Source organism: Archocentrus centrarchus, chromosome 5 (genome assembly GCF_007364275.1).
Source record: "Archocentrus centrarchus isolate MPI-CPG fArcCen1 chromosome 5, fArcCen1, whole genome shotgun sequence".
Lineage (NCBI taxonomy): Eukaryota > Metazoa > Chordata > Actinopteri > Cichliformes > Cichlidae > Archocentrus > Archocentrus centrarchus.
Genome location: NC_044350.1, coordinates 7559907 through 7573200, shown reverse-complemented (window position 1 = coordinate 7573200; position 13294 = coordinate 7559907). Strand labels below are relative to the sequence as shown.

The window sequence follows — 13294 nt, the reverse complement described above, 5'->3', positions numbered from 1 at the left end:
CCTACTTCCGCAGCCCATCAGGGCATGATTCAAGAAGTTCTTGTGTGTGTTTCTGCTAGTTAGCTAGCAGCAACTGTAGCAAACGAGTTGGGGAGCATAATTGTCGGATGCAAACAGCTGTGGAAATGCAAGGTAATCTTTTGGAGGTTTTTGAAGAGCTCTGCGTGAGAGTGAAGGCGATTAAACGAGTCTCAGGTTACCGTCGTTTGACTAAATGCTAAAGTCAGCAGTCAAAGTAGCTTTTGAAGTTGAACATATGTGAATCAAGAAAAAAAAAAGAGCGTGATTTCTGTAAATACTAGGTGTGAATATGATATTCTCTCAAGACTCATTTTGGTTTCCGAATTTGGTTCACATCAACCACTGCGTTTGCTTGGAGCAAGAAAGGGATTCAGGTTTAGCTGTTTTTTTTTTCTCTTACAATAAACAGTTAACAGTTTTTATGACACGACTGTGAGGCTTTTGGTTTTCAGTTGAACTGATTCGCTCACTAGTGATCGTGTCATTCATTATAATGGCACACCATCATAAATCCAAGCCTCAGTCACGAAGCTGTTGACCTTTGGTCCCATAGCCCTTTGTCGTTTGTGTTTCCAGGTGTGTTTCCCAGCCCTAAACAGCAGTGATGGAAGGAGAGGCCCAAAGGGCGACTGTATCATGGGAAGGTGGAACTCTGGCTCCTGTGGACCGCCTTCGCTCAGAGAGGGCAGAAAGCCCCATACCAGGTCTGGTGGAGGGGACTGAACCAGGTAAGCGTTGTTCAGGTTGTCAGTAACACACAGAGATAAGTATGATTTTTTAAACCTATTTAATATGCATCTGTAAAGTTTGAACCACTGCACAATGGTTCCCTGAGACAATGTATGTGAACTTCCTCTTATTTTTTTTATACTTTAAGTTAATGTGCAGCAACAAGTATTTTCCCAGCAATTTTTTTTAGCCACATTTAAAGCCTCTAGGTCATTCTAGCTGTCTCAAAACTCAGATAAGTGGAATAAAGAACTTGAATTAATAGAATTGCACCATGCTACATTGTGGCCCATCCCTCATGGGACTGTGCTACAAAACGTTACAGTACATGAGCACAGTGTTTACAGTACACAATAAAAAGCTTCCAGTTGGGCTAGGCAAATATGCAGGCACTGATAAGTAATTACCAACTGTTTTCTATTACAAGTACGAGATCCTTGCAGTATCATATCCTGGAATATTGTTTGTTTTATGGTTATAACCACGATAAAATGATACAAATACAATTTCAGTAAAAACGCTTATAAAAACTCAGCCATGAGCAGGACTTCTCTATTTCACATAGTTGTAGCTGTGCAGTGTTGGCTGGTGGACACACACTGGGTACTCTGTGTGTGAGAGACAGCATGAATATGCACATCCTGTTTTTGTAAGGAAATGGTGAATATGTTTAGTCATTGTTTGTTGCTTTACAGCTTGTATTACAGTTGGAGAAACAGTACATTGAAGAAATGTTGCATTTCTTTTGTGGCCGCTGACAGTAGACTGTAAGAGTAGTGATTTTAAATTTATGCAATTAAAATCCTCCATGGAGAAAATGCTGCCGTATACTCTCACTAGAGCAGTGATAATATAAACTCACTTGACTAAAAAGTTCTGGGAAAAATATTTCAGTCCGTTACGATGAAAGCAGGCCTGCAGCTGCTCTCATCTGCCGCATCACATCCTGCTCGAATCCATCCAACAATGACAGGAGAAATGATGCAACACTGAACTGGACATTTTTGAAGTGTTATTGCGCTCACTCATTATCACACTTCTGTTTTTCCTATCTTAATCAGATGAGCTTTAACCAAAGGTTGTTTATTTTACTCACTGAGAGCGATAACCTAAATTCAAACCATGCTTGTTTTCTGTGACTATTCTTCATAACAGACCAAATCGAGCTTCTGTTTTTTTTTAAGGTTTATCCTAGACTTGGATACTATGTTCATAATAGATACATTTTTCAAATAAACGGATAAAACTTACCTTGTAACAACACATTATTCATCTCTGTCATCTGCTGTTTTTGGGGCACCTTTTCTAACTAGTTAAATTAGTTCCCATAGGAATGCCCAAGAAAGCTGTTTTGTTCTCCAGGAAAGTTTGGGAGTTTAACACATTTCCAAACAGCCAGTTATCATTGTCATTGAAGTCTTTTCTCTTACAGAAACACAAACTGAAAACCCTTTAAATTATTTCTATATCTCAACTTTCCATTGTGTGTTGAAGTTTTCCTTTGAGCCAAGCCCCTTTTTTTTTTTTTTTTCCCCTGTTTTCACACATGCGCTCCAGCCCTGAACATCTCTACATTACCTGGCTGTACGTGTGGACAAAGTAGACGTAGAAGAACACATTACACACCCTGCCTGCTCCCTCAAACAATATCTGTGTATTATCTGATTCTTTGCATGTGAAAATCAATAGGTAGAAGAAGTTGCACTGAGGAAATCGGGGTCATGTGCTCTGGCTCCTTCATGCTGTTTTGTTCTACACGTGAGAGGATCATTTGTTTTGTTTTGTTTTTTTTTGTTTTTTTTGGAGGAACCATTGGGAAATGTCTGTAAGGTACTCACATTTATATAGCACTTTTCTAGCCTGAGTGACCACTCAGTGAAGTGGATGAGACTGTCTTGAATCGGGCTGGGCCAGCACATGCTAAATGTAGGACACATTCATGCCTTTTTGACAAATGTTTGTCATCATTTGTCACCACATTAATATCATTTTTGTATTTTTTTTTCATTGTCCACATTAATACAGGTGCCGGCCAGAAGAGTGCCATGTTTGTCCATGCACACTCATTCGAGGATTTAACTGCTGAGGCTGAAGAAGAGGCCCTGAGGACGGCTGATTCAGGCAAATCAGAAGAAGAGCGTGAAGAGGAGCTTAAGGCACTTGTAGCAGAAAAAAATATAGATGAGCAACACAGCAATGACCTTTCAGACAGTAGGACTAAGGAGGAAGATGTGTCCAGTGAGGCGTGGCGAAGCCACAAAAAACACGTTTGTGCTGAGTGAGGCGGGAAAGCCAATCTACACTCGCTACGGCACGGAAGAGGCGCTGTCGAGCACCATGGGAGTGATGATGGCTCTCGTATCATTTGTCGAGGCTGAGAAGAACATTATCCGCTCCATACATGCAGGTCAGATTATACTTTGGCAGTAATATGTAGCGTATAAGGTTGAAGTGCTTCCTTTAATATGTCAGATCCTTGTAACTGCTGTTAATGTGTTTGTGTCAGATGGCTGTAAAGTGGTTTTCCTCACCAAGAGTCCTCTGGTCCTGGTGGGCGTGTCGCAAACCTGTCAATCAGACAAGGAGATGCTGCGGGAGCTGCAGTACATCTACTACCAGATTGTCAGTCTGCTCACCCTCACCCAGCTCAACCACATCTTCCAACACAAGCAGAATTATGACCTGCGGCGTTTGCTGGCCGGCTCAGAGTATCTCACTGACAATCTGTTGGTCCGGCTGGAACGGGACCCCGGCCTGCTGCTCAGTGCTGTCACCTGCCTGCCTCTGGCCAGCTCTTCCAGGGATGTAGTGTCATCGAGCCTACAGGCTGCTAAATCCAAAAAACCTGGTGTTCTCCATACTGTTGGCCGGGGATCGCTTGGTCACTCTGGTCAGGAAAAAGGACCAGTTCCTGCACCACATAGACTTGCACCTGGTCTTCAACCTCGTCGGTTCCTCCTCTTCCTTCCGAGAAGGTGAAGGCTGGACTCCGATCTGTCTGCCAAAGTTCAACACTGCAGGATTTTTCCATGCTCACATTTCTTACCTGGAGCCTGCGTCCCAGCTCTGTCTCATTCTGGTCTCAACTGAACGAGGACTTTTTAACATGTCCGACTGCAAGCAAAAGTTTATGGAGAGGCTGAGTAAGCGTAGTGCCTACCAGGCCCTAAAGGAGGCGGTGAAGTGTCCCAGCTACCCTGTGGTGCAGGTCGGCATCCCAGAGCTCAGGCACTTCCTGTATAAATCAAAGAGCTCGGGGCTATACACCAGGTGAGTGGTTAGACTGTGTTTGTAAAACTTGGTGATTTAGATTAAGATCAGAGTGTATTTTAACAGTAATTAATCCTGTTAATTCAAGAACTTTTTCCTGCCACTGTATATACAATCTATGAATTATGAAATAAATATACATAAATAACTTTATTATAGCAGAAGCCAGTTGGTTTTATATTTAGTCATCTAAGCGCTGTAATAGTTTCTGTCTGAACCAATAAAATGATATAAAAAATAGTATAAAAAATTTAAGCTTCAGCTGCTTAAATATTACATGCCCAGTTACATTTATCATTTTTTATATATTTTTTCTCATGAGTTAAAATCCTTGTTCTTGGATATCTTCCATCTTAAGCCCAGAGTTTCCGAAGGTGTACCAGTCTGATGAAGAGCAGGAAAGGGTGCTGAGCTTGTACCAGGAACTTCACAGCTCCTTACACCATCCAACCAGACCTCTCCGTTACTATTACCACTGCAGGGAAACCGAAAACCTGCTGGCACAGGTGAGTCCGGTGTTGTGAGATGAGTCGCTTAAAATGGATTACTGTTTTTGACAAATTCTGCCAAAATCACAAATTGGGTAACACTGCAATAATGTCATCAAAGCGTCTCTTCCATGTTTCTCACTCACTAATATTGAACCTGAATTACATTAAAATACAATGTTTATGAGGCATAACAGTATCCTGTTATTGATGATAACTGTAAACATTTAGTGCTACACCAGCACAGTCAGGCATACGGACTCACTCAGTTTACAGTTTATTTTGGCTTTCTTTGCTTTCAGTAACTCCTTCACTGCAGCTTCACATTATCTGTATGCATTCACTTTTTTGCCACTGCGGCATTGTGTCTCACGCACTGGGAGAGATTCACTTCCCACAACAAACCCACTAAGTTACACTGAGCAACTCACACGAGTTCAGTTAAACTGTTGTTACTTTTTTTTTTTTTTTTATTCAATTTATTTCGAACAATCAAAATAAAATAAAAAAACAACAATGAAAAATAAATAAACGTGTAGGAAAATAAAACATACATATATCCATATATGCATATATACACATATTCACCTATATAACAAATGCAAATCAAACATCAATAAATAAATAAATAAAATGACCAGCAATGTATTTTATAACAATCTCAAGGTGTTCGAAAAGGGAGCAGGAAGAAGCAATAGCTTATCTAGTCCTGTCCCCATTGCCTTTTACAAGTTCATAATTAAACTGAATTATAATATTAACCAAACATTTTAACCAAACATGCATACTCTAACACCAGCATGCATGGCTACACACACCTACCCATGCCAAAGTGCCCTGTGATACAATCTACCCAATCTTCTATAGATCATTTTAATGTACATGAAGCTACAATCCAACAATAACAAAAATAACAAAACATCTCATTCGTATTTATACACATTATTTATATGCTCCTTATATTTTTTCTTGAATTGTGCCATTCCACAAACGCACTCCACAAACTGATACACACATACTTTTAAGATTTGAGCGAACACATGGTTGAACAAAGTTACATTTCCCTCTTAGATCAAACCTTCCTTCTCTATTTTTAAAGAAATTTTGAATATTCTTTGGAAGCATACTGTTTTTTGCTTTAAACGTCATCTGAGCAGTTTTAAATTTTACTAAATCCATAAATTTCACAAGTTTTGATTTAAAGAATAGTGGATTTGTGTGTTCCCTATACCCAGCATTATATATCATTCTCAGTGCTCTTTTTTGCATAATACATATTTTTTGTAGAGAGCTCTTATATGTGTTACCCCAAACTTCAACACAATACTCCAAATATGGTAGTAACATTGTACAGTATAAAGTGTGCAAAGTTTTAATATTCAAGATATGCCTATTTTTCCCTAATATCCCTATAATTTTTGCCATCTTATTACACACATGTTTGATATGGGGTTTCCAACATAACTTGTGGTCCAATATTACTCCTAGAAACTTATGTTGAAAAACTTGCTCAATCCTTACATTATTAATTTCTAACTTTACCATAGTATTAATTTCTTTATTTCCAAACAACATAAATTTTGTCTTATTTAAATTTAAAAATATTTATTCTGTCAAACCAATATTTAAGTTTATCAATTCTTTACCAACATCATCCAAAACCTGTTTTAGATCATCCCCAGTATAAAAAATAGTTGTATCATCAGCAAATATAACAAAATTCAAAACATTAGTCACTCTACATATATCATAAATATACATAATAAACAATTTGGGACCCAATACTGAGCCTTGTGGAACCCCACATGTAATATTCAAACATAAAGATTTGGACTGACCAATTTGTACAGATTGCTGTCTGTTGTCAAGATAACTTTGTTGCATAAAGGAAGCACAGGAGACTGCTGAGAACTTATTTTTTAATTTAATGACTGTTTTGTGGCTCACAGGTTTGTCACTGGCGTCAGGCGCTCTATTTTAGTTTCATGATTTCTTTGTGTACAAAATGATGCATTGTCACATAATTAGTACAACGCCATTTCCAAAAAACTTGGGATGCTGCATAAGATGTAAATAAAAATAGAATGCAAGGATTTGCAAATCTCATAAACTCATTTTACTCATAATAGAACATAGAAAACATCAAATGTTTAAAGTGAGAAAACATACCATTTTAGGAAATATATGAACTCATTTTGAAATTGATGACAGCAGCACATCTCAGAAGAGGTGAGACAAAGCAACAAAAGGCTGGAAAAGTAAGTGGTACTAAAATGAAACAACTGTGGGAACAGTTCGCAACTAATTAGGTTAATTGGCAACAGGTCAGTAAAGGCTTGCATATAAAAAGAGGAGAGGAATTAAAATTTAAAATTCTTTCTGTAAAATAATTAACTGCGTCGTCCAAACCAAAGAGGAGAGGGACGACCCAGCTTGTTATCAGCACTCTGCTGGTATGGGGGAACATTAGTGAATATGGAATTGGCAGCTTGCACATCTGGAGAGGCACCATGAGTGCTGAAAGGTATACAGGTGCTGGTCATAAAATTAAAATATGAAAAAGTTGATTTATTTGAGTAATTCCATTCAAAAAGTGAAACTTGTATTATATTCATTCATTACATACAGACTGATATATTTCAAATGTTTATTTCTTTTAATTTTGATGATTATAACTGGCAACTAATGAAAACCCCAAATTCAATATCTCAGAAAATTAAAATATTACTTGAGACCAATACAAAAAAGGATTTTTAGAAATGTTGGCCAACTGAAAAGTATGAACATGTACAGCACTCAGTACTTAGTTGGGTCTCCTTTTGCCTGGATTACTGCAGCCATGCGGCGTGGCATGGAGTCGATCAGTCTGTGGCACTGCTCAGATGTTATGAGAGCCCAGGTTGCTCTGATAGTGGCCTTCACCTCTTCTGTATTGTTGGGTCTGGCGTATCGCATCTTCCTCTTCACACTAGCCCATAGATTTTCTATGGGGTTAAGGTCCGGTGAGTTTGCTGGCCAATTAAGAACAGGGATACCATGGTCCTTAAAGCAGGTACTGGTAGCTTTGGCACTGTGTGCAGGTGCCAAGTCCTGTTGGAAAATGAAATCTGTATCTCCATAAAGTTGGTCAGCAGCAGGAAGCATGAAGTGCTCTAAAACTTCCTGGTAGACAGCTGCGTTGACCTTAGACCTCAGAAAACACAGTGGACCAACACCAGCAGATGACATGGCACCCCAAACCATCACTGACTGTGGAAACTTTACACTGGACCTCAAGCAAAGTGGACTCTGTGCCTCTCCTCTCTTCCTCCAGATTCTGGGACCTTGATTTCCAAAGGAAATGCAAAATTGGCTTTGATCAAAGAAGATAACTTTGGAGCACTCAGCAGCAGTCCAGTCCTTTTTGTCTTTAGCCCAGGCGAGACACTTCTGACGCCGTCTCTTGTTCAAGAGTGGCTTGACACCAGGACTGCGACAGCTGAAACCCATGCCTGCATACGTCTGTGTGTGGTGGTTCTTGAAGCACTGACTCTAGCTGCAGTCCACTCTTTGTGAATCTCCCCCACATTTTTGAATGGGTTTTGTTTCACAATCCTCTCCAGGGTGCGGTTATCCTTATTGCTTGGACACTTTTTTCTACCACATCTTTTCCTTCCCTTCATCTCTCTATTAATGTGCTTGGACACAGAGCACTGTGAACAGCCAGCCTCTTTAGCAATGACCTTTTGTGTCTTGCCCTCCTTGTGCAAGGTGTCAAAGGTCGTCTTTTGGACAACTGTCAAGTCAGCAGTCTTCCCCATGATTGTGTAGCCTACAGAACTAGACTGAGAGACCATTTAAAGGCCTTTGCAGGTGTTTAGAGTTAATTAGCTGATTTGAGTGTGGCACCAGGTGTCTTCAATATTGAACCTTTTCACAATGTTCCAATTTTCTGAGATACTGAATTTGGGGTTTTCATTAGTTGCCAGTTATAATCATCAAAATTAAAAGAAACAAACATTTGAAATATATCAGTCTGTGTAATAAATTAATATAATAAGTTTCACTTTTTGAATTAAATTACTGAAATAAATCAACTTTTTCACGATTTTCTAATTTTACGACCAGCACCTGTATACAGGTTTTAGAGCAACATATGCTCCCAACCAGATGATGTCTTTTCAGGTAAGACCTGCCATATTTCAGCAAGATAATGCTAAACTGCATACTGCAGCATGGCTTCACAGTAGAAGAGTCTGGGTGCTGAACTGGCCTGCCTGCAGTCCCTACTTTTCACCAGCTGAAAACTTTTGGTGCTTCATAAAATGAAAAATACAACGAAAAAAAGGCCCAGAACTGCTGAGCAGCTAGAATCACTCCTCTCCCAAAAGTCCAGCAGCTGCTCTTCTCAGTTCAGACATTTGCAGACTGTTGTAAAAAGAAGAGGGGATGCTACACAGTGATAAACATGGACTCGCAAATCAGTGGCAGCTCCAGAAATATTTTTCTGCAGGTGATAAGGCGGGGGGGGGGGGCTAAGTTTCTTACTGAGGGTGCTATGAAGGATCATTTGTTCTTTCAGTTCACAACACACAGAGGCACAAGCTGTTTCTTGGGGGTGCTACGGGAGGGTGCTATGACTTTTCCAGGGGGAGCTATAGCCCCCCCCGGCACTACTACTGTCACAAATCATTGCATTCTGTTTTTATCTACATTTTATGCCGTGTGCCAAGTTTTTTGGGAAGTGAAGTTGAATAAATCTGAAGCTAAAGTCCTACAACCCAACAGAAATCTTTATCATAGTGATAGTGAGCGCATGTGAGGTTTGAGCTAGTCTTTATGACCACAGAGCTGACAGCCAAGTTGAAAACCAGCACAAATCACACTTCACTGCGATCGCCAGGGCGATTTATTTATTTTTTTTAAACTTCAGAAATGTGTATCGTTAGAAACAGAAGCTGCAAACCTGACTGCTCATCACTGCCTTTGGTACCTGTTCAAGATCTGGCTGCTTAAACTCAGCTTTAGCATCAGTCTGAGTTTTGAGTACATTCACAGCAATTGTGTGTGGTTTTGTCCAATTCACTGCAACAAAAGCATCTATATCATAATATTCCCCATAAAGTTAGTGATTTGTGCACTTTGTAGCATACAGTTAAGACCTTTGGCTGTACTTCTCACGGAGCATGTGACTCTTATTTATTTTTTTAGAATTTTGCATTTAGAAGTAACAAATTAGCGAGCCAGTTTGGTCCTGTGACTTTGAGCAAAATGTGCTGCTACTACACACTCACTTTGCATGCCTCGATCATCCTGTTCTTCCTTCTTTCCTGCAGGTGACAAGCGGCTTCGAGCTCTACCTCTGCTTTAGTCCGCTGGCGACCAAGGCCTTGGCGTTCTCCGCTGTCAACAAACTGCTGAAGTGGATCAGGAAGGAGGAGGATCGCCTCTTCATCCTGAGTCCCCTCACATACTGAGCCTCCTGAAACATAAAGCAGCATCGTGAATACAGACTGGCCTGGTGCTAACAGCTATGCATGATGAAGCAGTAACCTTTAAGTGTTATTGATGATTGTCATAGCCTATGCATTTTTTTTTTTTTTTGCTTTTGGAATGCTCTAATTCTCAGATTTGTGGTGAAGCATGAGGAGGAATTAAAATAACCCTGTATTTTAGCTGAGAGAGATTTTTATAACTTTTAATAATGAATCGCAGATGGAAGAAGCATCAGCACTTTTGGTGATACACAAGCCTGTGGTGTTTACCTGCTGTTGAAGAGCTTTCATGGAAGGGATGGTTTTACTCTAATAGCTATTGTGCATCTCACATCTAGAAAAATGCTGTCTTTTTAAAAATGCTATTAACTCAGTTCTTAGTAATCAAGAATAAACTGTAAATTCATCAAACTGCAGCAGAATGTATTTTCTCAGAAGACATGTGGGCAAAATATTAAAGGGATTCCTGGTGGAAGCCTTACCCTTTTACCTCTATGTACTTTGCTTATGTAACGGACAGCAAAAAACCTGTAACCTGTTTACTGCTGTCAGTAGTTTGTAATAACAGACTGTTAACATCATTGTAAAGGAATTTCATATTGAGTTCATAATTCTTCCAGTTCATCTGTTTCTCTTGTAATAATACCCATATTAACAGGTGATATGTTTCTCCATGCCTCTTAAGCTTCGTTGCACTTCCTGGAAACCTGCTTTGCTTGAGGAATCCAGTCTTGCCACATCTGCCTCCTCTAATCATGCCTTAACTGTCAATGCGCAAAGCTAACGTAATGATTTGTGGCATCCCCGCGGTTGCCAAATTATATGCAAATAAAGAAATGACTAGCAAGATCACGTGTCATGCTTTCCCATCACACCGTAGTCAGTAAGTGGCAGTACTAATGGTTGCAGTACTAATGCGTACTGCAACCCAGTAGATGCTGTTCTGTGGCCCCAACAGTGAGTACACTTGCATAATAAAAGGAGTAAGCTGTCATGGTGCTCCGAAACACGCAGCGTGGGACTGTGGCTGATTTCAAAGTGGCTGTCAGAAAAGAAAAACTGCAGCGGAAAGGTTTATGGCAGCATGGACATTAAAAAGTGGCATTAAAAGTGGCTGGACCCGCGGATAGAAGGTGGGCTAATTGGCTTCTGCTGCTGGTGCGTCTCAGTGAAGCGGTGAGGGGAGGAGCGAAGACCACAGCTGAGGCGCACCGATTCATACCGGGAGTTAAAGTTAAATCCGAAGCGGGCGCTTAACGAAGACAGACAGGCTTTCACTCTGTGCATGTATTAAGCTAATCGTGTGATATTAACTCCTGAGGAAAGACCCGTCATCCCTCCCTCCCCCCCCTCCCAGAGCTGGCAGTGGCTGCTTCCATCAAGAGGACTCTAACTATCCTGTGTAGGTAAGCTTTTCTTCACGTTCACGCCGGCTTCTGCCACGATATTTTTATATAAAAGAGAAACGAAGCAGCCTTCAGAACACAGGGAGTGCTAGAAGAGAACTTTATAAAGTATAAATTGTGTTTATTATCCAAAGTTTGATTTACAGCACCGGCTGCAGTGTTAAGAGTGCACAGGAGGCTGCGTTGACGTACCCTGTTATCACTCAGCAATTATAATACTAGGAAGGGTTGCCAGTGTCAAATATCTATAATACAACAGCGAGATATTTACAATTAATATTTATTACTGGGTTGGGAAACGTATCTAATAATACACAACAGTGACTGAACTCAGTGTTGTGTGTGTGTGTGGTGCAAGGTGTTGCGCTGTCTAACCTTATAGGTTTTGTGCATCTGTTGGAGTCAAATAACATATTTAACTTGTGGAGGGGAGCCAGCGTGCCGTGCACCGGATTGCACTGGAGTGATTCCAGAGAAGGCAGACTGTCAGGATAAGAAACAACAGCATGAATATGGAGACTAAATAAAACTTCAACAAAAGCCAAACCCCTCTCCCCATAAATAAATAAATAAATAAAAGCGATCAACTAGAGGGCAAAGGAGCACAGGCTGAGAAATTATGCTGTTCTATATTAACATAACCAATTAATAGGATTGATTTCTGATCTCATGTTGTTTTGAATAAAGGCATACATTGGAGTGAAGACCTTTAAAAACACAGTAAACGCAGACACGGTGTCTCTTAAAACCGGATATTGCTGGTGAGTCTGAATTGCTTTTGAAATACTTTCCTCCTACTGAGTCCCGCATGTCCTTGGGGTACAATATGTGTTAACTATTGATTGTTCGGACAGCAGCTTGACTCTGCTAACCCCTGGATATCTGTGCATTGATTAATGTAAGAGAGGTCTTCCATCTTCTCTTACTCAAATTAAAGGACACCAAAGTGCCAGTGAGCAAGGCGCTTCACTGGCAACTCCTGTCTTTTCACAGATGAAGCCTTTAGCAGAACTCTGCACGCTGGCCTGAAAATAGCACAGCGGATGGAAACTCTGTTTCAGCTGTTTGCTTATTAACCATGAACATGAAGAAAGTCAATCAGTGCCCATTACTATGTGTGGCCCATGTCCTCAAACTTTAACCTCACTTCACAAGGAACTGCAAATGTTAAAATGTAACACAACATCAGCGGTATCTATGAATTATTGATGCGAAGACATGAGACTCTTAACTTTTCCATACGACTGCTTTTAGCAATAACATAGTACTTAGTGCTTGAAATAAACTGGGTCAAACCGAAGCTTCTGCACACTTAAATAAAATGATCAAAACGTATTCAATTCTCTGACACGAGCCGAAGAGCAGTTTTGCCCTCACCTGGGAGTTTTAAAGGGTACATGATGTCTTACAGCCATCAGTCCATGGTCATCTTTTCCCTCTGTCAGGCACGTAGTGGATTGTGACAGGAATGCAAAATAGAGAGGCCAGGTTTCTTGAAAACAGCCATACTGTGTGTCTAGTTAATGATCCACTACCTACATATGCTCACGATGAAGACAGAGCTTGAGTCTGAAACATGATTTCCTGCAGTTGTGTAGCCCTTGAGCTGGATGAGCAATGGAAAAATTGGTGTTTTGCTAAATTGGTAGGTTCAAGTTGAGTAAATGTTATTATCTCGGCTTAGTGCCACGGATTTTCCTGCATGGAAGAACATGACTCGTTGGAGAGTTTGCCTGTGATTAACCAGAATAAACATGACAAGACAGATACGAATGGCCTATGCAGGAAGTTCCAGTAACAAAAATTGTTGAATACACCACCACAACTCCGTGTCTGATGAAACACTTCTTTTCAGTGTTTGTGGTGAGTCCACAGAAAGCTTTATCTTTATGACCACACGTCCTTT

General features: G+C 40.3%; 1 protein-coding gene across 1 annotated transcript; it reads left to right on the top strand.

Annotated features, from left to right (window-relative positions):
* Positions 1 to 4: 4 nt before the first annotated feature.
* mon1a (MON1 secretory trafficking family member A) lies at positions 5 to 10820 on the top strand. Its single transcript, XM_030729536.1, is given in 8 exon segments — positions 5 to 132; positions 598 to 749; positions 2776 to 3016; positions 3018 to 3157; positions 3257 to 3588; positions 3590 to 4020; positions 4379 to 4526; positions 9824 to 10820. Coding segments are annotated over 7 exon segments (1557 nt in total). The 5' UTR covers positions 5 to 132; positions 598 to 625; the 3' UTR covers positions 9965 to 10820.
* The last annotated feature ends 2474 nt before the right edge of the window (positions 10821 to 13294 follow it).